Raw genomic sequence first — 23,380 nt, 5'->3', positions numbered from 1 at the left:
AGGAAAGAAGGTGCCCTCGGTGAGTCTGAGGCCCATCCGCACCCACACATGTCCGCACTGGCGCGCACCAGGCCAGCCCCCCGGATGGCGCGGCTGGTCAGTTTCTCATTTAAAAACACAGATAATGTTTAAAAAAAACGGCGGCCAGAGACAGGCAGGGCAAGTCCCTGTGGCGCTCAGCTTCCACCGTCGAAGACTCGGGAACGCAGGCCGGCTAGGTGACGGCACGGTCCCTCGACTCCAAGTAAGACATGCGAGTCCGCCAAGAACGCGTCAGCGGGGCAGCAGGCACCCCAGGTGAGGAGGCGCGCGTGCTCTGTGTCGAGAGTGCGAACGCCACCAGGGCGCACGCAGCTTCCTCTCTGCACTGAAATAAGCCCGAGACAGAAAACTGGAAAAGGGGAATTTATTTATTAAAGAAAAGTCGTCTGCGAGTTCTTCCACTTAAGTTAGTACCCTTGACGTTAACACTTTGGATTGAAACATGCCATCTTTCAAATAACAAGTGGACTCTACAAGCAGCGCCTACAGGTCAATCCAAGTAGCGTTTCAAGAGCCCAGAGGGACACTGGAGGGAGGTGACCCCTTCCCGGGGTGACGACCTTGTCTGTAAACACTGTCAGAGGTTAGAGGCACGGCCGAGCGCGCTGCCGCCACAGAGGTTTTTCAGCAGGAAGATCCAAGCACGAGTGTGGCCTGGGTGCCCAACACCCAGGGTGGGGCCCCCTCCGGCCCGCCCTTCTCCCCTCCCCAGCCCAGGGGCACCCCGGGGTCTGCCCGCTCTTCCCAGCCCTCGGCTGGGAAGTAAGAGGCCGCCTTCCTGGGCCCGGCGGCTGGAGCACGCAGCCTACGTGCGGTTCAGGGTCTGGAAGATGCGGGAGATCTGCAGCATGACTGGGCCCGTCTCGGGGTCGTTCATCCACTGGGTGCTGTTCAGCGGGCTCTCGAGCATGTCTTCAAATGCTGCGGGGACACGACGGGGCTGCCTGAGGGACCGCACCCCACAGACCCGGACATGGGGCTGCCGGAACTAAAGGGGACGTCCTCTATAGCCAGGGGCCCAGAAACCCCTTCTAGCCGCCATCCGACAGTGTCTGGTCTGCTGGTGGAGGGAGCTGACACAGGGCACTGCTGCTGGCAGGGCGGGGCGGCGTGCCCGCGCGCTCACGGGCACAGCGACTCTGGAAAGCGGTTTGGCACCAGCTACCGGGAATCTTAAAATAGTGACAGCCTGTGACTCAGTAACTCCACTTCCAGTCCTACCCTGACAAAACAGTCAGATGCAGAAAAGACTTACGTAAGGATACCGTTGCCGATTTAATAATACCTGATTGGAAAAGTCAGAACGTTCACTGTTAAGGAATGACTCAAAAAAACAACCAGCACATTAAAAATGAGCAGCTCTTTGTAATGAAAACTTTGAATTTCTAAACACTTCCATAAAATGTCCGCCCACAAACAGAGGCGCCCCCAGCAGACAGCTCTACAGCCAAGACACTCGCCGGCCGGCTTGACGGAGACTCACCAGCGACCGCAGGGCGGACGGTCGCCCTCACGTCTGGGAAGCACGGCTCTATGCCAGACCTTGTCACGTCGGCCCACGTCGAACCATGTCAGTGAAAGTGGTCCCAAGTTTATGGGCTTCACGGGAAGCATCTATTCAAGGTGCTCACAGCTGCTCAGGGCCACAGGGCCTCACCGCAGGGCTCAGCATGAAAGTCTGATTTCATTACGTTTATGACCTGATGCCCACCCACCCCCACCAAGCCCTCCTGATTAAAATCCTCTGCAAACCAGTTAAAAATATCAGAAAGAGAATCCAGAAAGATGACGTGACATCTGAGAGAATGAAATATAGCAGGTTTAGCAAAAATAATTCCAGAAGGAGGAGAGAGCTGCACAAAACGATGAAAAAGGCATTAAGTATGAAAATCCAGAGATGAAGATGTATCTGAGGAAGGACTTTCTTCTGCACGTCTCGTGCATTAAAAATGAAAAGTGCAGCATGCAACCAAGAATGCTCCTAATGTATAAAGAGCCGTTAACAAAGCCCTAAGGTCAACAGGCAGCTGAAACGGGACGGATGGACGGTGCAGAGGGGACAGGTGAACGAACACCAACGGCCGGAGGAAAAACAAAGGAACACACGGAGCCTCTGGGTCCCTGTGCGAGGGGTGGGGGTAAGCGCGGGCACCTAAGCCAGACACAGGCCCTGTCAGCTGTCAAGACGTCACCAAGAGCTTAAACGTCTGTATTCTTTGACCGGGTCATCTGACTTAGAGCTACCTGTCCTTAGGGAACGGGAGCTGCACCCAAAGAGTAGGTGGAGTAGGTTCAAAAGCAACAAAACGAGAAACAATCTAAATGACCAGAAACAGGGGAACAGTATTTGTTAAATAACGTGGCAGATCTATAGAATGAAACACCTGTACCGCTAAAATCTCATTTTTAAAAGAGTAAAAAGTGCACCAAGAGAAAAGGCATCAAACGGGATGAGAAAATAAGCACGATAAAGGTGCCCCGCAGCGTGGCTGCACCTGTCCCAGACCCCGCGGGACCCCCAGAAGGAAACCCGCCGATGAGGGAGGGGTGACTTCCACTTCTTCACGCTTTTCTGCGCTTCTCCAAATGTTCTATAATGACTATTGTACTTCATCTAAAGAGATAAAGGTCATTAAAAATCCTACCGGAAATGTCTTGAGAGAAGCGTGCAGCTGCAGGGGTGCCCACAGGCCGGTGACCTCACAGGCAGGTCATTCTTTCCAGGCCGGGACTTGGCGACTGCAGGAGGCCTGGGGCCTGAGGGGGAGGACCCTGGGCCAGTGTGTGTCCTGTCCAGGTCACCGACTCAGAGCCTGCGGACTGGGTGGCACTCACCCCATGTGGTTTGTTTTAGAAATGGGAGAAACACTCAATTTAGCAGCTGTAAAGCCACACGGTCATCTCAATAGATACGGAGAAAGCATCCAGTGAAACTGACCACCTCTCCATGATTAAGAACGCTTAGCATCTAAACTGGAGGGAAAGGGGAACTTCCTTAATCTGAACAATTATATCTTCAGAAATTAAAAAAAAAAAAAAAGCCTACAGAAATCACACACTCAGTGGTCAGGTACTAAAAGAATCACTTTAGAAAAGGCTTTGGGCAGACCCCAGGCAGCATGTGTGAATCTCCCGAGGTGGCCGAGGAGCCGGAGGGCGGGAAGATATGCTCTCGGTGTGGAAAGGACTGCCGCCCGCCTGGTACCAAGAACGAAAATAAACTCACGATCAGACACATCACTGAAGTACAGAACCTGGGTACCAAGAGAAAAATTCCCTACTTTACGCCACACACACCTCCAGGTAGATCACAGACTTCAATAAGAAACTTTAAAACTACTAGAAAAAGATAAAGGTGAAGGTCTTCCTAACCTTGGGATCAGCGGGCTTTCTTTAAAGATTGACATCATCGATGAAACCGACACGTTCAGCTGCATTAAAATACAGGACATCTGTTCATCAAAGTGATAAAGAAGCCAGAAACCGATGAGTGATCTTTGAGATCTAAACATCTGTTAAAGGATCAGTGCGTGGCAGGCGTGAAGAAGTTTCTGAGTGATAAGAAGACGACCCAACAGGGAAAGCAGCCGCACGTCAGGCAGAAGGCCTCTCCCAGCGGAGGCCCTAGAAGAGGCTGGAACTTCTGGAAGGCGCTGGGCCTTAGAGACCAGGGAAATAGCCAAGCACGCAGAAGCGCCTGTGCCTCCTGGACGGCTGCTCTGGGAGGGCGGCGGCAGGGGCTGAGCTGCTGCGGACGGGGACGGGGGTGGGGGGGTGGGGGTGGGTGCCCTTTCTGGACAGCAGGCTCAACACACACACACGCCTGGGCCCCGCCAGCCCGGCCCGGGGCACAAGGCCTGCGGAAACCGTCCTGCAACGGGAGCGGCCACGGGAGCGCGCAGAGCAGCCCGCAGGCCAGGAAGCCACGCGGGCACCGCCGGGCAGCAGCGCAGCGCAGGCAGCCACGGTACTGATGTCACCCACGCAATGAAGTACTTTACGGCCCTGCGGAAGGTTGGTCCCAGCAGCTGGCCCAGAACACAAGAGGCGGCAACTGAATGGTCTGAGCACACAGACACCCGCGGCAACGCGGCCGAGGAAGCAGAGGAGTGGCAAACGCTCGCGTGGTCACCGCAGCAGGGGGCAGGGGGCGCCCCAGGGACCCTAGGCTAAAGTTGAGTGGCAGGAACACGGTTATTAGTTTTATTATTACTCTTCAAAGTTACAAAAATTATGTACACTTTTGAATGTGTATTATATCTCACAGTCAAAACAAACGCCAAAGAAACCCTAAGAGCTACAATCAACCAGCAGCCCCTCACACACGGCCCTATAACCTGCTGGGCGCTGGCTACACTCTCCCAGACTAGATAATCCACTTTAACTGGTTTTTCACACCTTGAATGGAGTCACCGCACAAGAGGCTGTCACACCACGAGCACGACCTGATTTCCGGGCCCTACAGTGACTCAGGCTGCAGCCGCCCGGGACCCTGCAGGGGCAGCTGCTGGGGCGTGGTGGCTGTGGTATCGTCCGGCAACATCTGTGTGGCAGGCAGGTCCCGCCCTTGCACAAGCAGGAAGAAGGCACACACCTAGTAAGATTTTAGGGTTGGTCAGGCCCAGCTGCACCACGGGGTTATCCAGGATGGCCTGAAACAGAGGGCTGTCGGGGTCGATGCCCTTGTCCAGCTCCTCAGGAGAGGGCCTGCGGTCTCCCAGCAGCCACTCGCACTGCGAACACAAGAGCAACAGCTGTTAGCGCCCTCCGGACCCCATCAACCCAAACACTGCAGCCAGGGCTCCTGGTCAGCTCCCAGGGCTGCCCTGACCGGCAGGGGCCTTGACAGAAAGGCCAGCCCAGCCCGGACTCAGCTGCTACACACGCCAGGACGGGCCGCACACAGGAAGCACCAGCCTGGCTTTGCTGGCAGATCCTGGCACCGCAGCAACGTAACGGCTGCAGCTTCTCCAGGCCCTGAACCGGGCGCCAGCTTCACCCGCCCGAGCGTTGGGAGAAGAGGTTAGGACACACACTGCACACCTGGGCTCTGTCGCGGGAAGCGGCCCTGGGCGTGAGCGAGCGCCTCTCGGCTCATCAGTGAGTGAGGAACGGCTAAAGCACAGGCCCACCTCGCCTCCCTGGTTCCTGTGGGCCAGGCTGGCTCTATTCCCGCAAGTGCACCAAGCTGTCGCCCCCAGCCCCTCCCCAGGCAGCTCTCCATCGGCCGCGGGCCGTGTGCACAGGGTGTCACGTAGTCACCCACAGGACGTGTGCGTTTTTCTGAAAGGCAAAGCCCAGGATTTTCTCAGTATTTAAAAACCTGCCTCTACTGTTTGAACCACCTGCCCGCTGTTTCACTTCAGAGGCAAAGTAACGGACCTCACGGGAAGGTGACCCAACACACAGCGCTCAGGACGCACGTGGCGTCCCCGGGGCGCGGCCTGGTACTCACGGCGGCGTTCTGCTGGTTGTTGTTCACTCTGAGGGCGTCTATCACTTCCTTTTCATCGAATCCCATCTCCATCAGGGAAACGACGGCCTAGAGGAGAAGCCACAGGCCTCAGTGCCGTGCTCATGGGGGCCCCGGCAGCAAGGCTGTGGGGCTGAGCCGCGTCTCACGGGCAGCACCTTGGCAGGGGATGTCTTAAAGCAACGCCGTGGGGTTTTCTCTCTCAAAACGCCGTTTCCCTACAGCTCTACTGAAACACTTCTTGGTTTTCTGAACGACGGAGGGACGGAGCGGGAGGTGGAAGGCGCACCTGCTCTTGGCCAGAGGCTCGCCTTCCCACCCCAGGTCCTTCTAGGGGTGTCCCCGTGACTGTCTGGGTAGACCTGTCCTCACAACCTCACCAGCCTATTCCAGAGGGCTCGTCATCCAGGACGAGCGTGGCAGAGAAAGGTCACATCAGCAGTTCCCATTTGAGCGGAGACAAGAATGTCAGTGACTTGTGACACACTTTATCTTTAAAAAAAAATGAAACTAAAATTAATTTGGAACGTGTTTAACAAAACTTAAGCTGCAAGTCCAACGCATGCTGCTTTCTGGGGGGAAACCTTTCGGACAGACGTCACGTAACGATACATTTCTTCACTTCATCCTTGACTTTTACTCTACAACCTTTGAAAGGCTCAACTCTGCCCAAAAAGGTACAGGCTCCATCCAAGTTTCAAAGGATTCTCTTAATTCCCGGAAGGTCTGACCGTGCCCTTTAAGGGCCTGACGTCATCTTCCCCCAGCTGTCGCACGGATGTCGGCTGGCCTCACGCCGCCGGCCCCTCGGGCCACCATGTGATGCTCGCGCGGCCCCGGCACTCTCTGGCCTCGTGGACACCACCGTGCACTGTGCAGTCAGTCTGGACTGTTTCACAGCGAGCCCAACAGGAGCAGCAGCAGCTGCGGGCTCATCAGGAGGGGCGTTCTGCTGGAGCGAACGGCGTGCAGTGAGCTCTTAGCAGTCAGCACTTTCTGCTTAGGATCCACTTCCTCTGCCTTCCGGGGCCACTTCCTGTCTCCAGGGCCCCGTGAGCAATCGCTGGGCGCAGAGCCCACCAGGCGGTAGTATTTTGATATCAAGGTCACATAAAATCGCCCGGAACCTACTCTGAAACCCAAGGATAGGACGGCCTTTGCCACTGGTTTCAATAAAAACCATCCTCTCTCCAGACTACTGTCTCAGCCCAGGAAATGATGCCCCAGGACATCTGGGGGTGATTCCAGATGCTCCGCCCGCCTGTCTTCCCAGCACTGGGAGAGGGAACCTGTGCCCACAGGCCCTGCATGGTCACTGTCCTGCCTACAGCTGGGGGGCTGCTGGGGGTGGGTGTTAGGAGCAGGGGGTGCAAGGCAGCAAAACGTCTGTTTGGGTCTCAAGTCCAAGCCCTGCTGTCCGATCCAGTCTCCCCAGGATCCAAACTAACGTCTGGATCCTTACCGGCCCCTCCCCCTGACCGGGACAGGATCCAAGGCCCTACAGCCCCTCAAGCCTCGACACCCTTTTGGGAAATGAGCACGTTAAGATGGTCAAGAACGACAGCCGGAGGGGAGAGGCCTTCAAGTCGGTGACCAAGACCGTGAACTACCCGGCAGCAGCCCTGACGAGGCCCACGCAGGACCTCCACGGGAGAAAGCATGGAGCCCGACAGCACGAGGACCTACCCACGAAGAGGCTGCCCTTCCCGAACAGGGGCCCAAGCACCAGACCTGGGCTGGGTTCCCCAAAAGACTAAGCCAACGAGATACACTTCCTTCAGGACCGGGAAACTCGGGACTAAAGTAACACAGGTACTTCTGAACACACAGCAGAACTCAAAACGGGAAAATCCCGAAGAACCAGGAAAAAGGAACAACAAACTAGCCTCCCAGAGGGTGTGCCCTGGGGGGATGGTGAGCACAGGCCTCATCAGGGCGGGGCTGGGGCCTAACATCACACACAGGACACCGACCTTGGGTCCATGCAAGCCAGGGGGCTGGAGCTTCAAACCAGGACCCTGAGCAGGGTCTGCATCCCCAGAGAGAGGGGCAGTGGAAGACCCACACCCCAGCGCCGTGGGTCACACTCCGCATGGCCCAGGAGCCCTGCCGGATGCTTAGCACGAAAGCTGGCCCCTGGCTCGGGGTCCCGCTCAACCCCGCAGAAGCAAACTCTGAATCAACCACACAGGGCACCCCACGGCCCGGCCACTGGGGAGTCCCACGGAAACACAAGCCCACAGGTGAGCCCACGATGAGGCATCGCACCCTGAGAAAACCAGGCCACAGGCAGAGTCAGGAGGAACAAAGAACCGGAGCCCTAACGCCTGGAGCAGACAGAGCTGTGATCTGAAAAAAACAGAACAGCCTCGAAATACGAGAAACAGCCAAGAAGGTTCAATTAAAGTTGAACCTAATGACAGAAGAGACAGTGACAAAGAACAGGGCGACGCGAAAGCATCAAACACGAGGTGACGGTGAAGAGAAGGCCGTACAGATGCACTACGGGCAGCTGGCCAAGGACAGCCAGAGGCACCGGGCCCCCGGGCCCCTGAACCCCACAGACGGCGGGTTACCTGGTGGCCGGCAGCCTGACCAGCCTCCCCGCTCACAAGACGGTCCCCGAGGTGGGCGGGTGACCCTCCAGTCTCTGGGCAGCACCCCCGACCAACCCTTCAGCTCGAGGTCACTTATAATACGGACAGGACCCGATCGCGAGTTCTTCAGAAGATGCCAGGTGTGTGGACTAACTGTTCAGAGGAAAACACAGCCACCTAGATGCCAGTGAGGAAAACTTCAAGCTGAACCCGGGGACTCAAGGGGCCCCAGGCCTGTCTGCAGACTCCTCCCCCCGCCTCGCTTCCTACAGGGCCGGCGGCTCAGCCTGCGGTTGCCAACGTGGCGGCAGCTTCCTCTGCACGACGCGGCCTCGGGAGCCCGACCAGCACCTCTGCCTGCCCGACCCAGGCCCGTCAACACGTACCCGGGCATCTGCGCGGAACTCCCTTTTCCTCCGGATCTTCTTGAAGATCTCCGTCAGCTCGTCTCTGTCCTCCTCACCCTCTGCGCTGGTCCCGGCGGCAGCGGCGGGGGCGGCCTCGGCGCCCGCCTCTCCCTGCAAGGCCGGGCCTGGAAGCGGCGTGTCTATGGTGGGGTCTTCCGCGTGCTCGATTAGCCACTCCATGGCCTGGGGCACCGACATGCTGCAAGGTAAGACGGGCTCTGTGCAGCACCCCCAGGCCAGGGAACCAGGGCCTTTGTTTCCCCAAGAAAAGCCTCTCGGACTTCATGGCTTCCCTACCACGAGCTGCCGACCCCTGTAATGAGAATCTGGCATGTCTGGAGCCCTGGCCCTGCCCCAAACTGCCCTGAGGCCCCGGCCAGAACACGGAAACCCACGGGCAAAGTAAAGGGAACCAAACCCAGGAGGTACACCCGAGAGTTTGGGTCCAAAGCAAAGAACACAGCCCACTGACCATCCGTCAGTTACAGATGATTTATTTCAGATCTGAACATAAACGAAGGGCGAGTAACTAGGACAGCAAACGACAGGGGACTATTGAGGACACCGCCACATAAACTTCAGGAGTCGACCACGGCCCTGCTGCGAGCAGGCTTCGACTTGAGTTCCCATAAAACAACAGCCCAGTGAAATGCCCAGAACCATCATCATACGTCACGTTCCCAGTACGTGAGTCGATTTCCAACTGCCCTGAAACACCTGGAGATGCCCAGTCACGTTACTTCCGGGACATGCATTTCAGGTCCTCTTTAAACACTCACACGTATTGCAAACAATTCAATCAAAGGGTTTGGGTCCCACGGGGGACCCCACAAGACCAAGCCTGCCGCGTGTGGCGAGGGAGCACGTACTGGTTCAGCCGCAGGGCCTTCACGGCTCTGCTCTCGGGAAAGCCCATCTCTGTGAGCTGCCGCAGGGCCGCCTCGTCCACACGGCCGTCCTCGTCCTCGTCCAGCATGGCTGCAGGCAAGACACGGCACTGTGAGGGCCTCAGGCCGCGCCCGGCCGCGCGAGGGGTGCTCGCCCGAGCCCCTGGGGGCCGCCGCAGTGTCTGAGCACCAGGCGTTTGCAGCAAGTCTCCCACAGCTCAGAAAAGCCGCGAGGGGACCATCGGCTGTCACCTGCGTCAACACGGGACGGCGGGGAGAGCGGTTCACCAAGCCTCCACCCACTGGCCCTTTCCAGGTGCAGGGAACGGCCGAGGGTGAGCGTCCACCCTGGGGCTCGCTCCTACCGTTTGCCTTCTTAAATAATTCCACCGCGTCCGGGTTCAGCGCCAGCAACTTCTGTGCCACCTCGATGAGAGACACCAAGATCTTCCGGAGCTCCGTCTGGAACTGCAGAGAGAGGAAAAGATGCCCAACACAGCTACTTGGATCTGAGATGACATGCCCTGTCCTAAAATTCCAGATCTGTGAGTCACACAATGTCCAGATAACTGAGGAGAACAGGAACGAAGTGTCTCAGGAGGCGGGAAGGAGAGGCTCTGGCTGGCACAGAGTGACACGGCCTCCCGCCGGTGACACAGACACACCAACACCTGGTGATGTCACTCAGCCCTCCAGCCCACGAAGAAGGCGTCTGGCCCACTGGTCACTAAGTGAGCTGAGAGCCCTCCTTTGGCTTCACTGAAGAAAAGTGACTGATTCCATGGGCTCCACAGACGCAGGTCTCTAATTTTCACCTGCAGCTGATTCATCTTCTCAAAAAGCGGGGCTGCTGGGACTGTCATTAGAACCCCCCCTCGCCAGCTCCCTCCCCCAACCCCCATAAGTGTCGGCCATCGTGAGAGACACACACACACACAGGCTGGGAAGAGACAGGTGTGCCCGGGTTCCAATGCCCTGATCAACGAGGAACTCTCTGGAAGAGACCCCGGAGAGGGGTGTTCCTGAAGCGAACCAGCGTGAGGCAGAGATGCCCGACTGGCCCTCGGTCCCGGGGGCGGCCGCCCCGCTCCTGCCCGGCCCTCCCTCCGGAGCACTGGAAACACCCAGCCTTGCTAACACAGAACTTTCCGACCCAAGGTAAACAAGAGTCAGATTTCCCTCTGGAAGCTTTTACCAAACTCAGGACAAAACTAACGTTTTTCCCATAGTATCTATCCTTCCAGTCCTGCCTTTCAACGTCTTTTCAAACTTTTTATTTTGAATTAACTTGTTTACAAGAAGCTCCAAAACAGTGCACAGAGCTCCTGTGTCCCCTTCCCCAGCTCCCCAGGGCCTTCCGGGAACTCCCGCAGCCCCACGCGGCGGGTGGCCACAGGCCCTGCGGGCACTCACGTCTCTCGCGCTGGTCTGCACCACGGCCCGGTCCATGTCGCAGGAGGGCAGGTTGGCGGTGGCTCGGAGGATAGCATCTCTATCCGGGGCTCTCTGCGCTTGTTTTTTCTAACACAGAAAAGTAATTGGAAAGTCGGAAATGAGTAAAGAGCAGCAAAAGGCCAGACCATGTCTGCTGAGTAAAGAGCTCTAGCCAGGGAAAGCACGAGCGTCCTTGGGAGCTGGAGCCATATACCCCCTGATGAGCAGGGAGGCTTCTGGAGAGTTCTGTGCACGGCCTCAGGGACACACAGGGGACACAGTCGCGGCCCGCTGGCGCTGGAGCGTGGCCGTGCGCGACACAGGGAAGACAGACAGTGTCTCCTGTGGCACAGAATGACCATCACATGGGAGTGGCGGCCGGGCGGGTGACTGCAGAGGACCACGCAGGCTGGCCGAGAACACGCACTCACCGTTGCTCCTTCGGGAAGCCCCGCATGCGACGACAGAAACAAGAAGAACAAAGGAAATACAACTGGGAGAGACAGCACCAAATTCTCAGAGGACGGCAAACAGCTGGAAGGACAGCTGGAAGGATGAGGCCGAGTGCGGGGAGGGGGCGGGGCAGGGAGGGGAGCGAGCCGCTGGAGCCGAGAAGCCCGAGCCGAGGAGCCGAGGAGCAGGGCCGCTGTCCTGGCCCCACGCCGCTCGGCTCCCGTGACGCTGGGCATGAGGGGCGGCCACGACCCGCCAGGCACAGAGCAGCCTCCCAGGGCCGCTGACGGGGACATGAGGAAAGCCTGCGACGGGAACGACAGAGACCGAAACAGAAGCCGGAAAAGTAAGAGGGTGAAGGAAGGAGAGGAGCTTGAAAAGAGAGAGCCCTGTAGCACGGCCCTCGGCCCTCGGAGGGCCAGGAGCACAACAGGACGCCGCGACGGGTAACCTGAGAACAGGCGTCTAGCTGGGAAATTTAAACATCTCTCAGAAAGCAGGTCCGACAGCCAACAGGAGGTCCAGAAAGAGAAAAGACAAAACGCGGGGGGGAAATCGACCAAAACAATCCAGAAAACTTCCAGAAACTCCAGCTTCCACGTGCCAGGCACAGCGAATGGGGAAAGACGTGCATCAAAGCAAGCCGTGAAATTCCAGATGGAATCAGGGAGGAGGAAACAGACCACGCAGAGGAAGGAAGAGTAGAGCTGACCGGCTCCCACCCGCCACACAGACACCCTGGAGACGGGGCCAAGACCTCCATCGCGCACGCGGCTGGCGCTCGCTCAGCAGCCACTGAACGCTGGACGCAGGGCCTCCAGACCTCCTGCCCTTCCTTGAGGCTGGAGGGGGTCTGGTCCCAGCGAACCAAGAATAAGTCAAGAGCAAGATGCTCAGCCCCACGGCAGGCAGAGGCGGAGACGACGCTCAGCCCCACGGCAGGCAGAGGCGGAGACGGCTCCAAGACACCCCACGGCCCTGCCCCTGGCAATCACAGTTGCACGACCCTGGGCCTGTGGCGGGCGGATTTCACTCTGGGGTTAGGTCACATCACACAGCACGGCGACCTGAAGGACGTGACCCTCGGTGGGCCTGACCTAATCAGGCGAGTCCTGAATCAGGACGGGGCTAACTCTGGCCATCAAGTTTCAAAGCAAGAGGGATCCAACGCGTGAGACCGCCCGCGGCTGGCTCTGAAGACGCCCTCCGGGAGCCGAGGGTGGCGCCGGCTCACAGCCAGCAGGAAAACAGGGCCCCAGCCCTCCAAACCACAGGAACGGGATTCCGCCAAACCCCTGAAAGAGCTGGAAGCAGAGCCTCCACAGAGCCTCCAGAGAGGGAAGCAGACCTGACAGCAACTCCCAAGCTCAGGGCCCAGCTGAGCCCCCCCGCCGTGGACCCAGTGAGCAGTGCAGCACCCGGGGCTGCTCCGAGCTGGCAGGCCTGCGGTCAGGGAACACGCAGACACGGGGGATGCAGGAGGACCCGCACAGAGGGAGGCAGGCCAGCCCGGGCTGCACAACTGATGCGGGTGGACGGACGGAAGGATCTGAGGGGCATCTTCCAGGAAGTGGGAGCGGCAGATGGCCTCACACTTGTGACCCTGTTTTCAGAGGGGTTTATCAATTTTAGTGCAGAATCTGAAATACCAGTGATAAGCCTACAGAGAACAAACAAAACAAGGAAGCAATTACTGACTCCAGGAAAAACAAAATTCTACGTAAAGAAAGGACAGCTAACCTTAGCAAACTGCTCACTGCAGAAGGCAACACTTACGTAATAGTAACAACAACAGGGACTCTGAATCTTTGACCAACGTTATGATCTGACACTCGTGGCAAGAGCTAGGGGGGAGGCTGGGGGAGGGGCTACCCAGACCACCAAGAAGCTGCCAATAGCGTCTGAAGTTGAGAATCCAAGAAATAACAATAAGACGTGTTGTTTAGAAATCAGAAAGAGAATCACAGTGGGAAGAATTACAAGTGGTTGCCTTTCGAGTGCGTGACTCAGGACGGATAGGAGGCTACTGACTTTTATTAGAACATCTGTAGTATTATTTGACGTTCTAAATACACGTGCTACATTGACTTTAAAAATTAATAAATCACAAAAACGGACATTAACATTTTACAATATTACATTTTACAAACACACACAGAAAAAAAGGTGAGGGCCACAGCCCTACAAGTTACCCAGAGCCGTGGGGGTGACGGGAACCCGCTGTTCACAGTCACCAAGGTTCACATTGTTGCCAACGACCAAAATGGTAACCCGAGAACCGGATCCACCCAGCAGTTCTGGGAAACAGGGCTGACTCAGGGGCAGGCCCCGACGGAGTGGGCAGCCGTGCCCGCAGCCTGCCATGCCGAGGCAGGTGTGGCTGCAGATAAGAAGGGCCTCCTCCCGGCCGCCTGTCCCAAAGGAGACCCAAAATAGCTCGTTCCGCCACCAGGCCCGGGCCCGGCCCAGAGTCTGGCCTGCTTTCTCTGGGGTGAATGCTCCCGGGCGTTTTGAAGCGTAAGTAAGAAACTCTACCCCTGGAGCCAAGGAAAGATGGGCGTTCACGTGGCTGCCCCCCAGCATGGCACTGCTCTGTCCCGGGCATCTGGCCTCAGAGCAGAAAGAGGCCTGTTGACAGAGTAAATCTTCCACGTACACATGAGCCTCCCAAACCAGGCTTTCTGCGGAGCGAGCTTCCAGGGCGGCCACTACACAGGTCACGAGCGGCACAGTCTCCCCAGGGCGCCTGCATCAGAGGGAAGACTCAGCCACGTGGCAACTCCAAGGACTGACTCCGCGACGGCCGCTGCTCCCAGAGCCTTCGCTGCCGCCCCTGCACCTGCATTCCTTGCTTTGTGGGTGGTCTTTAGCAACTTCCTAACTTTCTTCTGTCAGGACTTGCTTGAGGAGAGGAGGGACGGGAGCTCAAGATTAAACCCGACCCCGAGAACGTGCCGCGATCTCCTCTCTGCAGCCCCCAAAGCAGAGCCGGTCATCAGACCAGCCACCAGGAAAGGCGTCGGTCAACTGGCCAACTGGCCACAACAGAAAACCCCGTGACCGTGCCTCCTGTGACCACGGGACCGGCAGGGTCCACAGACAACCAGTGTACAGATGTTTCTGTTCACGTGTTCAGTGTGGGAGACCTCCCCTCGCAGCGACATCCGCTTCCCAGCTCTGACACTCACCTTCTCTTCTGCGGAGACGTCAGCCATCTTGGGGAGCGGGGCTGGAGCGCGCTTCTTGATCAGCAGTAAGACATCTGGGAAAAAGTGCGCCGTGCTGGTTATTACCTCACATCCACAAAAGCGGCATAAAGGGCGCCAGGTGACCCAAGGACCGAAAAGCAGGGGTCCCCTCTGGGCCCCTCCTCCACGGAGCGTCCACACAAGCCGCAGCCTCCCTTCGGCTCCCACGTCCGCCGGCCCTGCTCACCTCCAGGCTCAGGCCTGGCGAGAACCTGGCTGAGGGTCACCAGAGGGGCCCGGCATTCTCGTTTTAAGGGCTTTTCTGTTTTGAAAGTCTGTGAGGTCGGAGCATCTGGTCTCACCCTCAGAGCTAAGCACCTGGGGTGCGGTGAGGCCACAGTCCACATGTGGTCAGCGCCCAGCTGGCTCTGGGCTTGCCAACCAGACGCTAGGGAGGTCTGCAAACGATATTCCAGCATTTCCAGAACAGATTACTTAAGGGAATCCCACAATGAAAATCGTGCTTGCCTCCACACACAAACCTCTGAGTGAATAAATGGATGTGTGTACGTTAGAGCATCTTCCTAGATGTCTGAAACGACCGCCACAGCTGTACTTTCCAGCCCCCAAAATAAAGCCTGCAGCAGCTCTGGGGACCTTGGTTTTGCTTGGAAACAGAATTAACAACAAAGTTCAATTTGGTTTCTCAGACGCGCGCTGCTCGTGCAGCCTCAGGGTCTGCTGTGTTCTTCCAGGGCGCACACTTGTCTCAATGAAGAAAATGAAGCCGTGTCACCGACGCGTCTCCCTGCTCAGCCCCACTCGGGACGTTCTCGCTGAGGGCGCCACGCCCTTGCCCACTCCCGGCCCGCGAGGCGCCCTTACCTTCGTCCTGGACGTTCTCCTCCAGGAGGGTCTTGGTGTCACTCAGCACCCTCTCCGAAGCGGCATGGATTAATTTGTGGTGGGTCACGCTCTTGGGGTCCTCTAAGCTCCCATGAGCGCACTGAAGAAAAAAACATAGACACTGTTTCAAGACAGCAGGTCAATTAATCACGATAGTAACAACACAAGACCTGACACCCAAAGCCGCACCAGGAATTTACCGGTTTTCTTACTAGAAATTAAAGCAGAGGTGACACCAGAGAATCCCTGGCAACGGTGGAAGCCAAAGGAAACGCCACAGCCCCTGGTCCCCGAGGCCAGCACTCGGCCCCCGACCCGCCAAGTGCTCGCCAACAGGCTCACAGCTCTGACGCAGAGTGCCCTGTCGGCCATCAGTGGCTACCCGAATTGCTTCCTTAGTCTAGAAATATCTGGAGAGTGATTTAAAAGTGAAGACAGCAGCGCCGTCGTCTCCCAAGAACCTGAAGATTTAAGCATGATTTGTGTGCTTGTTTCCCTCCTTCCAAGGTAAGCGAGAGAGAGCTGAGACACAGCAGAGAGAGGAGGCCGGTCCCCGGGGCAAGAATAGGGGCCTGGACACTTAGACACCCACAAAACCCCGAGGAGACACGACTAGCCTCGGCGCGGCCCCCAGCTCACCAAGCGACGGCCAGAGACCTAAAGCAAGCTACAGACGTGGCTGGGGGCCCCTCCTGGGAGCCCGAAGGGGCTCACCGGGCACGTGGCTGTGTCCCACTGGTCAGCGGCCCACAAACCCCAGAACACGCACTGAGGGGGCGATGCTGACGCCCATGCTGGAGGGAGGCTGCTGCGACGCTGGGGACACGCCCACCCCAGGGCCCCGGTGCCAGGGTCCTCACAGCCCTCCTCAGCTAAGCGGCGCCGCCTTAGCACCTCTGTCACCAAAGGTACCCTGCACACGTCACTGCTCACCCAGAGAGGAGCTAAGCCTGTACTTCACCTCTCAACAATGGCGTTTTAAGAGCAACTGGAGTTTTCAGCAATCTAACACTGAAAACAGGAAAAGCGGATCGTAAGGGCTGAGGGCAGTCACAGATGCACACAAAACTGGGGCTGGGGGGGGTTGGGGACAAAAGTGGAATCCAGCCAATAGTAGGACACACTCTGACCATTTATGACAGAGAACACCCCCCGCCCTGGAATCTCACAATGGCTCTGCTCCCAGAAGTACTGCGTGTGCTGCTTCTAATTCTAAAATTTGCAGGCTGGCTGATCTGCCAAGTTCATAATACAGTCTATGAAACACAATTTTCCAAAATAATCCTCATGCTGGTTCCTGAAAAAAACTGTGCTCTGCAGCGCGTCAACAGGCGCCAGGAACAGAGCACAAGCATGAGTCATCCATACGACGCGTGATGACTTCATTCTTTGTTCTCAGCAGAAGCAATGGAGCGAGTGGGGCTGTGACAGCAGAAGAGCCCCAGCAGAGCCCATCGCTGGGGGGGAGGCTCTGACACCCACCCAGTGAAGCGCTTCCTCCCCAGAAGAGCAGAGACTAGTTTCTCTTACCCTTGATGTCACGTGTCATTTGAAGATACACCTTCATGTGATCTAAGAAACGTTAACAGCCGTGCTAGCAGGTTATGTACTGGCCATTTCATGCAGGTTTGCCACACAGAAAACACCTACCACCTCGCAGATGTAACTCTCTTAAAATCATGAACCTCCTGTTACACAAGATGGTTTACTTTGCCCCTTTCTCCAAGCTTGGGCTAGACACCACCATGGTGGTCCCAATCTATATGATACCAAGAAGGGGAAGGCTACAATAGCAATCCATTTCTATAAGAGTTATGATAATAAACCTTCAATAATAAAGCAACTTTATTAATTAAAAATATATACATAATAAAAAAGTATAAAAAATAATAAAACTCCCAAGAGTACTGTGGGGGGAAGAAACGCACAGTGTCCTCTCAAGGTAGAGGGGAAGGAGGAAGGAAAAAAGAAGGCAGCAGGGGAAAACCGGGAAGGAGGGACAGAAGCGAAGCAGCGACACCACTCAGGGACTGGTTTCCAGGGTGACATTCAAGTCCACAACTTGAGAACTCTCTTTCCTAACTGAAGCCTGCTGATTGGCTCACGGGGCAGCGAACGCTGCCCGCAGAATGGGATGGGCACGGAGGTGGGAGTACTTTCTGACAGCTCGGCTCCGAGTCCCATAATTTATGTCGGCTCTTTGGTTGTGAAACTCCCCTGCTGCTCGGGTCTCTGTACCTGGAGAGATTGCACAATGGATAAAATTTCAGGTCAAAGCTGGGTAATGCCAGAAAACATCCCAAACGATACATCCCAACAGCAACGGGAATAACCAGTATCGGGAACATAATAATTAGCACCACGTGGAGACTGGCTGTCTCATTAACCCTGAGTGTGCTCCTGAAACCCCTCGGCAAGTGTCCGTGAATCAGAGTTCTCCCTTCGTTCCCCTCCATAAATCAACGTCAGGACAGTGACGCCAATCCTTTACCATCAGTGAGTTTAACTCGGCGCCACACCGATTTACCCACTCGCTTCTCCTGGCCTGACTCGGCAAGTGACACGCCACAGCCACGTGCTTCTGGACGGACAATCTACTTCCATTTACAGGCATGCCTCGTTTTATCGTGCCTTGCTTTACGTCGCTTCACAGATACTGTGTTTTCTACAAACTAAAGGTTTGTGGCAACCTTGTGTTGAACAAGTCTACTGGTGCCATTTTTCCCAAGGCGTTATTTTTTAGTTAAGGTATGTGCATTGCTTTTTTAGACATAATGCTATTGCACACATAATGGTCTATAGTGTAAACGTAACTTTTATATGCACTGGGAGAGCAAAAAATCCGTGCAATTCGCTTTATCGTGCTAGTCGCTTTGTTGTGGTGGTCTGGAGCTGAACCCGCAGTACCTCAGCAGTGTGCTGGTATTAATCCACACGTTTGTTATGGGCCCACCAAGAGCCTGGTCCTGGGCGTGTGAATACAAATCCAGCCCTCAAGGAGCTTCCGTCCTGAGTGGGTGAGACGCAGCGTCTCAGGGAGGTTTTTAAAAAATGTACTGGACAAGCAACGAGCCTGGCTCTAAGCACCTGCGTGCTCGTGGGGCTCCCAGCCTTGCAGCTCACTGCTGTCGCGGTGGTTTTCTAGATGGTGCAATCACCTGACTGGCTCAGAAGTCAAAGAAGAAAGCAGGGGCTTCCCTGGTGGCGCAGTGGTTGAGAGTCCGCCTGCCGATGCAGGGGACACAGGTTCGTGCCCCGGTCCGGGAAGATCCCACATGCCGCGGAGCAGCTGGGCCCGTGCGCTGAGCCTGCGCGTCCGGAGCCTGTGCTCCGCAACGGGAGAGGCCACGACAGTGAGAGGCCCGCGCACCGCAAAAAAAAAAAAAAAAAAAAAAGAAGAAAGCAGCCAAGTGTGCGAGCCTGGATCCCCCTCCCCCCTGATGTGAGACTGAGACCCTTATTCACGTCCAGCGTGTTCCCGAAGGGGACTGCCAACCAGAACGCTCCCTGGCCTGTCGTCTGACAGTTACAGAACACCTCCACAGAACCATACTCCCAAGAGGGACCCAACAGTATTTTATAGGCAGTCACTAGAGCAGTCACTGTACGTTTATTCTTGGAGACCACACTAATAGATACATCACTTCTCGCATGGAATGTACACTAAGAGGCTGTGGCCTCTTTGTCCTAAATTCCGACATGGAGACACTAGACGGTGCAAAGGATCGAGTTTCCTTAGGCAGCCAGTTAGATAGATGTCTTGGCCTGCCATACGGAGTCGAGAAGCTTACAGAGGCGAAGCCAAGAACTAGTTCCAAAAACTAGCAACCTAAGGAACTGGACAAGGAATACCTCGTGGGAACAAACTTTAGAAAGTGGCCCTCTCGGCGAGAAGCCCCTTCTCCCGGACCTACCCACGCAATCGCTGTAAAGGCCGCCGGGAAGCAGGGGCGCAGGGACGAGTCCCGCGGCCTCACTGTTTTAAGTGATTCCAGCTACGGGGCACCAGTGGCCAGGGCCAGGCCCCGGCCCCCATGCCAGCCCCGGGAAGCAGCTCCAAGCAGCCAGCTCCGCAGGTCAGGAGAAGGCGCCTCTCCCGTGCGTCCCTACTTCCTCGGGCACTAATTCCCAGCTCCGGGAACCGCACCGCGGCAGCAAGCGCGGATGCTGGAAACGCTAGAGGCCTCGCTCCGGCGGCGACTTCGCCTCTCCCAGCCTGCGCTCCCGACGCGCCCCGCCGCCCGGGCTGTCGTCGGAGTTAAACCAGAGGAGAGAGGGTAAAACGTCCAGCCTGGGACCCGGCTCGCGGAGGCGCGTGCAGAGGGTGTCGGGGGCGGCCGGGAAAAGGGGCGGAGGGAGGGGGAGGCCTGGAGCCGCGGTCGGCCTTACGTGCTTAAGGCAGCGCTCCTTGAGCTTCTCCACCGAGGTGTCCTCAGTCGCCTCCTCCAGCCACTCGGCGCCGTCGGACGCGCAGACGTGCAGCCGCAGAACCTTGCCCGCGAAGATCTTCTCCTCCTGCACGAACATCGCGCCGCCGTCGCCGCCGCCGGGGCCTGCGCCCGCCGCCCGGACCCTGAAGGTCACCGGGGCGGGCCGGGGGCGGGGCCAGGCCGCCCGCGCGCTCCCTCGCTGGCCGCCGCCGCCGCCCCGCCCCGGCTCCCGTCGGCCGGCCGCCCGCCACTCGCCGCGACCCGAACCGTCGCTGCGCCCCGCCGCCTAGCCGCCGGGGGCGCGCTGTCGCCGCCGCGCAGGAAGTGCGTCACAGGGTGCGTCCGGAGCACGCCGGGAAGTGTGGTTTTCCGGCGGCCGCTTCGGCGTCGCCGCCGCGCAGGAAGTGCGTCACGGGACTTGCCCGGAGCGTGCCGGGAGGTGTAGTTCTCGGGCCGCTTCCTTCGTCCCGCACCTGCGTGCGATTTGCGGTGCAGGCCGGCAGCCACGCGGGAGCCGGGAGCTTGCGAGTCCGTTTTGAGATGGGATCTTAGTGTAAAATACACCCGGATCTTGAACAGTTGGGAGGAAAAGAATATGAAAAATACCTCAGCAATGTTTATCTATTGGCTACATGTGGAAATAATAGGATGTATAGGGTTAAATAAAGTATATTGAAATCGATTTCACCTGTTTCTTTTCCCTTTTTAAAGCTCTGGCTACCAGAAGATTTTAGATTGTCTATGGCTGCTGTTGTGTTTCTTTTGGACTGTATTGCCCTAAAGCAGAGTCTCTCTTGAGAGTGGCCCCCAGACCAGCAGCACCTGGGAGCTTGTTAGAAATGCGGGGTCTCCCGTCCCACCCCATTCCCGCTATCAGGGACTCCAGGGTGCTGCCCAGCGCTCAGGCTGCAGAACTGCAGAGGCACACTCAGACGGGCTCGCGAGCACCCACATGGAAGGAAGCTGACCTGTGCACTCAGTACACTCATTTCTGTGGGGTGACAAATATGAACGCTGCAGTTTGGGCCAGACCTAGACCAGGTGACTGACCTGCACTCTCCCATCTCACTCATTCAAGAACGTTTGCTGAGCAGAGATGGATACAACACAGTTCCTGTTCTCGGAGGCTGGTGGTCCCAGCATCTCACGCCTTCAGCATTTTAGACACACCTCATTTCCCCTATGACCATTGCGACCCCGTCCAAATTCCTTCTGTCCAGTTTAGCCTCCAAGAGCTAGACCCTCTGCTGCTCACCGAAAACATAGTCATGATTAAGGCTAGAGACCAGGATATAGCCTGGGAATGGGCATTCTCACGCAGCAGATACAAGTGCTGGCTGTGGTGCCGACACGGTCTCAAAAGACAGGAGACCATGGGGGCAAGCAGGGCCTGGTGGGGTAGCACCAGGGGAGCTTATGGGACACAATGGCATGTGAGGGCTAAGGAGGAGGAGAGGAGAATAATAGGATGGGCAGAGCCCGCGGAGCGTGCTGGAACGGAAGGGAATGGGCTGAGGGGAGGAGACGGGAGGACGGGGAGGATGGGGCGGGGGGCAAGTGGAGCCGGGTCAGCAGAAGCTCTGCGGAAGCATCTGGCCTTGGTCGTGGGGCTGTGGGGAGCTGCAGTGTGGATGGTGGTGACCGAGCGAGGTGGGGTAGGAGGAGGACAGGAGGGGGCCTGGAGGCAGGAGGCAGTCAGGAAGCTCCCACGTGCTTGCAGAGGAGTGATGCGGCGTGGGGGTGGGGTCTGAACGGCGCAGGGAAGACAGCGGCAGGAGGACATGAGGTGAGCCTTGATGGGGCGGGGGCAGCTGTAAACAAGAACAGGGTGAAGAACGACAGGAATGCTTCCAGCTTGGGTGACAGGGTGCAGCCGTGCCACCTCCTGGAGGAGGGGGCGCCGCTGAGAAGGGGGTCGAGCGCAGCCTTGCACCTGCTGACCTGGGTGCGCAGGGGGACTTCCAGGTGGAGGTGGCCAGGGGCAGCTGAGTGTGCAGGGCTGGAGTCAAGGGCAGCTGTCAGCTCGAGGGCAGTGACTGAGACTGTGGTCCCCCCCGCCCCGCCTCCACTTTACACAGAGTAGCCTGCGGAGAAAACTGAGGGATAGGACAACTTAAAGCTCTGGTTGTGGCCCCATGGAGTCCAAAGCGGGGATTTCCAGGAGAAAATGAAAGCCTGTGGGAGAACTGACGATGCCACCCATGGACTCAGAGAGACTGTCTTGGGGGCCAGGTATAGCTCCGACTGCTGGAGCGATGGGGGATCCTCGACAGTGGGGTGTCCCAGCTCTTGTTGGCATCAGTGGCCTCTTTTGTTCCAAAGTCATCTTTTTGCGTGTGTGGGATGAAGGCCTGGGGAGCCCGCTTCCTTTCACTATGTCAGTAATAAACAGCCCGGATCCATCAGCAGCTCACGGGGCCTTTATCAGCCGAATCGGCCGGGATTTGCGTGCCCAGCACCCTTCATCTGATGAGTCTCCACCAACTTACCGATTCCTGACCTTGCAGCCTGTGCAAACCCAGCCCTTTCCCTAGAACGCAGGACCTCCTCCTTCAGGAAGACCGCCCCGGTTGCACCTCCTCTGGGGCACCACCTAGCATGCTGTGAGTTGCCCACCCATCTAGTGGCTGACCCCGTTGCCAGAGCTGACCCCTGTAGGCTGGACGTCCTTAGTGATGTGTGCACAAAATATTCCTGAGGAGCCTGGGTGTAAATAAGTGTTCTCCCATCAGTGGCACACCCTCCCCGGAGGAGAGGCCAGTCAGTGATGATTCTCCCCTTGGGGGTGCAGCGGCGGGCCTGGGGCAGGGCTCCCCTCCCAGGCTGCACACTCCCCAACCGCATCCACTGGGAGCAGTGATGGGTGATGTCCTAGGACTCCCTGGACATCCTCGGTGGGTTCCTCCCGTTCTGAGCCTCCAACTCCTCTAGTACATAAGGATCAAGCTTCCATGTGTACACGGACAGGGCCCCCTTCAAGGAAGGCCCAGCTGCCCAGCTTCGGGGAGCGGTCAGCAGACGCCGGGCCTTGTGAGGTCACGGCCCCCCCCGAGTGGCTGGCCTAAGCGGCGTGTAAAGACCCAGACTCTTCCCGTGAAGGGGAGGACCCGGCCCAGAGCCGGCCTAACCCTGCAGCCTCACCGCCCCATCCAACAGGTGCTGGTCCCTAAAGCACCTCGTGCACCTGAACTCAGCCTTGCTTCCCAAGACCCCACCTGGCGCACTCACCTGGCTGCCCAGCATGTGTTTATTTAGCGTCTGCTGTGTGCTGGGTGCCGCTTCAGGGACTGGGGGTGCAGCAGGAATAGGCAGAGAGAGAGAGAGAGCCCACACCTTCGCCCCTTCTGGGAGGTTCTCAAGATCACTGTCGCTCTCAGAAACAAGAAAGGTCGAGTGGTCTGAGCGTGTCCGGCCCAGGCCCAGCCAGGAGTCAGCGAGCGCCAAGGGTTTCCCTGAGTGGGGCAGAGCCAGCCCTGGCTGCCGGGCCCGGTTTGAGCTGGCAGGGCCCAGCCCGCTGTCCCAGCCCGGCCCTGGGTCCCGCCCCGCACTGACAGTCCCCGGGA

General features: G+C 57.5%; 1 protein-coding gene across 1 annotated transcript; it reads right to left on the bottom strand.

The window, feature by feature from the left end:
- Positions 1–390: 390 nt before the first annotated feature.
- UBAC1 (UBA domain containing 1) lies at positions 391–20,025 on the bottom strand. The gene is made up of 10 exons (XM_030838324.3): positions 19,777–20,025; positions 15,367–15,487; positions 14,482–14,555; positions 10,820–10,927; positions 9,772–9,874; positions 9,389–9,497; positions 8,499–8,718; positions 5,498–5,584; positions 4,637–4,775; positions 391–963 (listed from the first exon to the last, which is right to left on the bottom strand). Exons 1-10 carry the CDS (start codon positions 19,912–19,914, stop codon positions 848–850), a joined length of 1,215 nt encoding a protein of 404 aa, XP_030694184.2. The 5' UTR covers positions 19,915–20,025; the 3' UTR covers positions 391–847.
- Positions 20,026–23,380: the final 3,355 nt, after the last annotated feature.

The sequence above is a fragment of the Globicephala melas genome, chromosome 6, assembly GCF_963455315.2.
Source record: "Globicephala melas chromosome 6, mGloMel1.2, whole genome shotgun sequence".
Taxonomy (NCBI): domain Eukaryota; kingdom Metazoa; phylum Chordata; class Mammalia; order Artiodactyla; family Delphinidae; genus Globicephala; species Globicephala melas.
This window is presented reverse-complemented; position numbering and strand designations above follow the sequence as displayed.

Coding starts and splice junctions, on each gene's coding strand:
- UBAC1 (XM_030838324.3), bottom strand. CDS start 19,914: ATGTTCGTGCAGGAGGAGAAGATCTTCGCGGGCAAGGTTCTGCGGCTG. Junction 10,928..14,481: donor ACGTCTCCGCAGAAGAGAAG/GTGAGTGTCAGA, acceptor TTTCTGTGTTAG/AAAAAACAAGCGCAGAGAGC. Junction 964..4,636: donor CAACCCTAAAATCTTACTAG/GTGTGTGCCTTC, acceptor GTGTCCCCGCAG/CATTTGAAGACATGCTCGAG.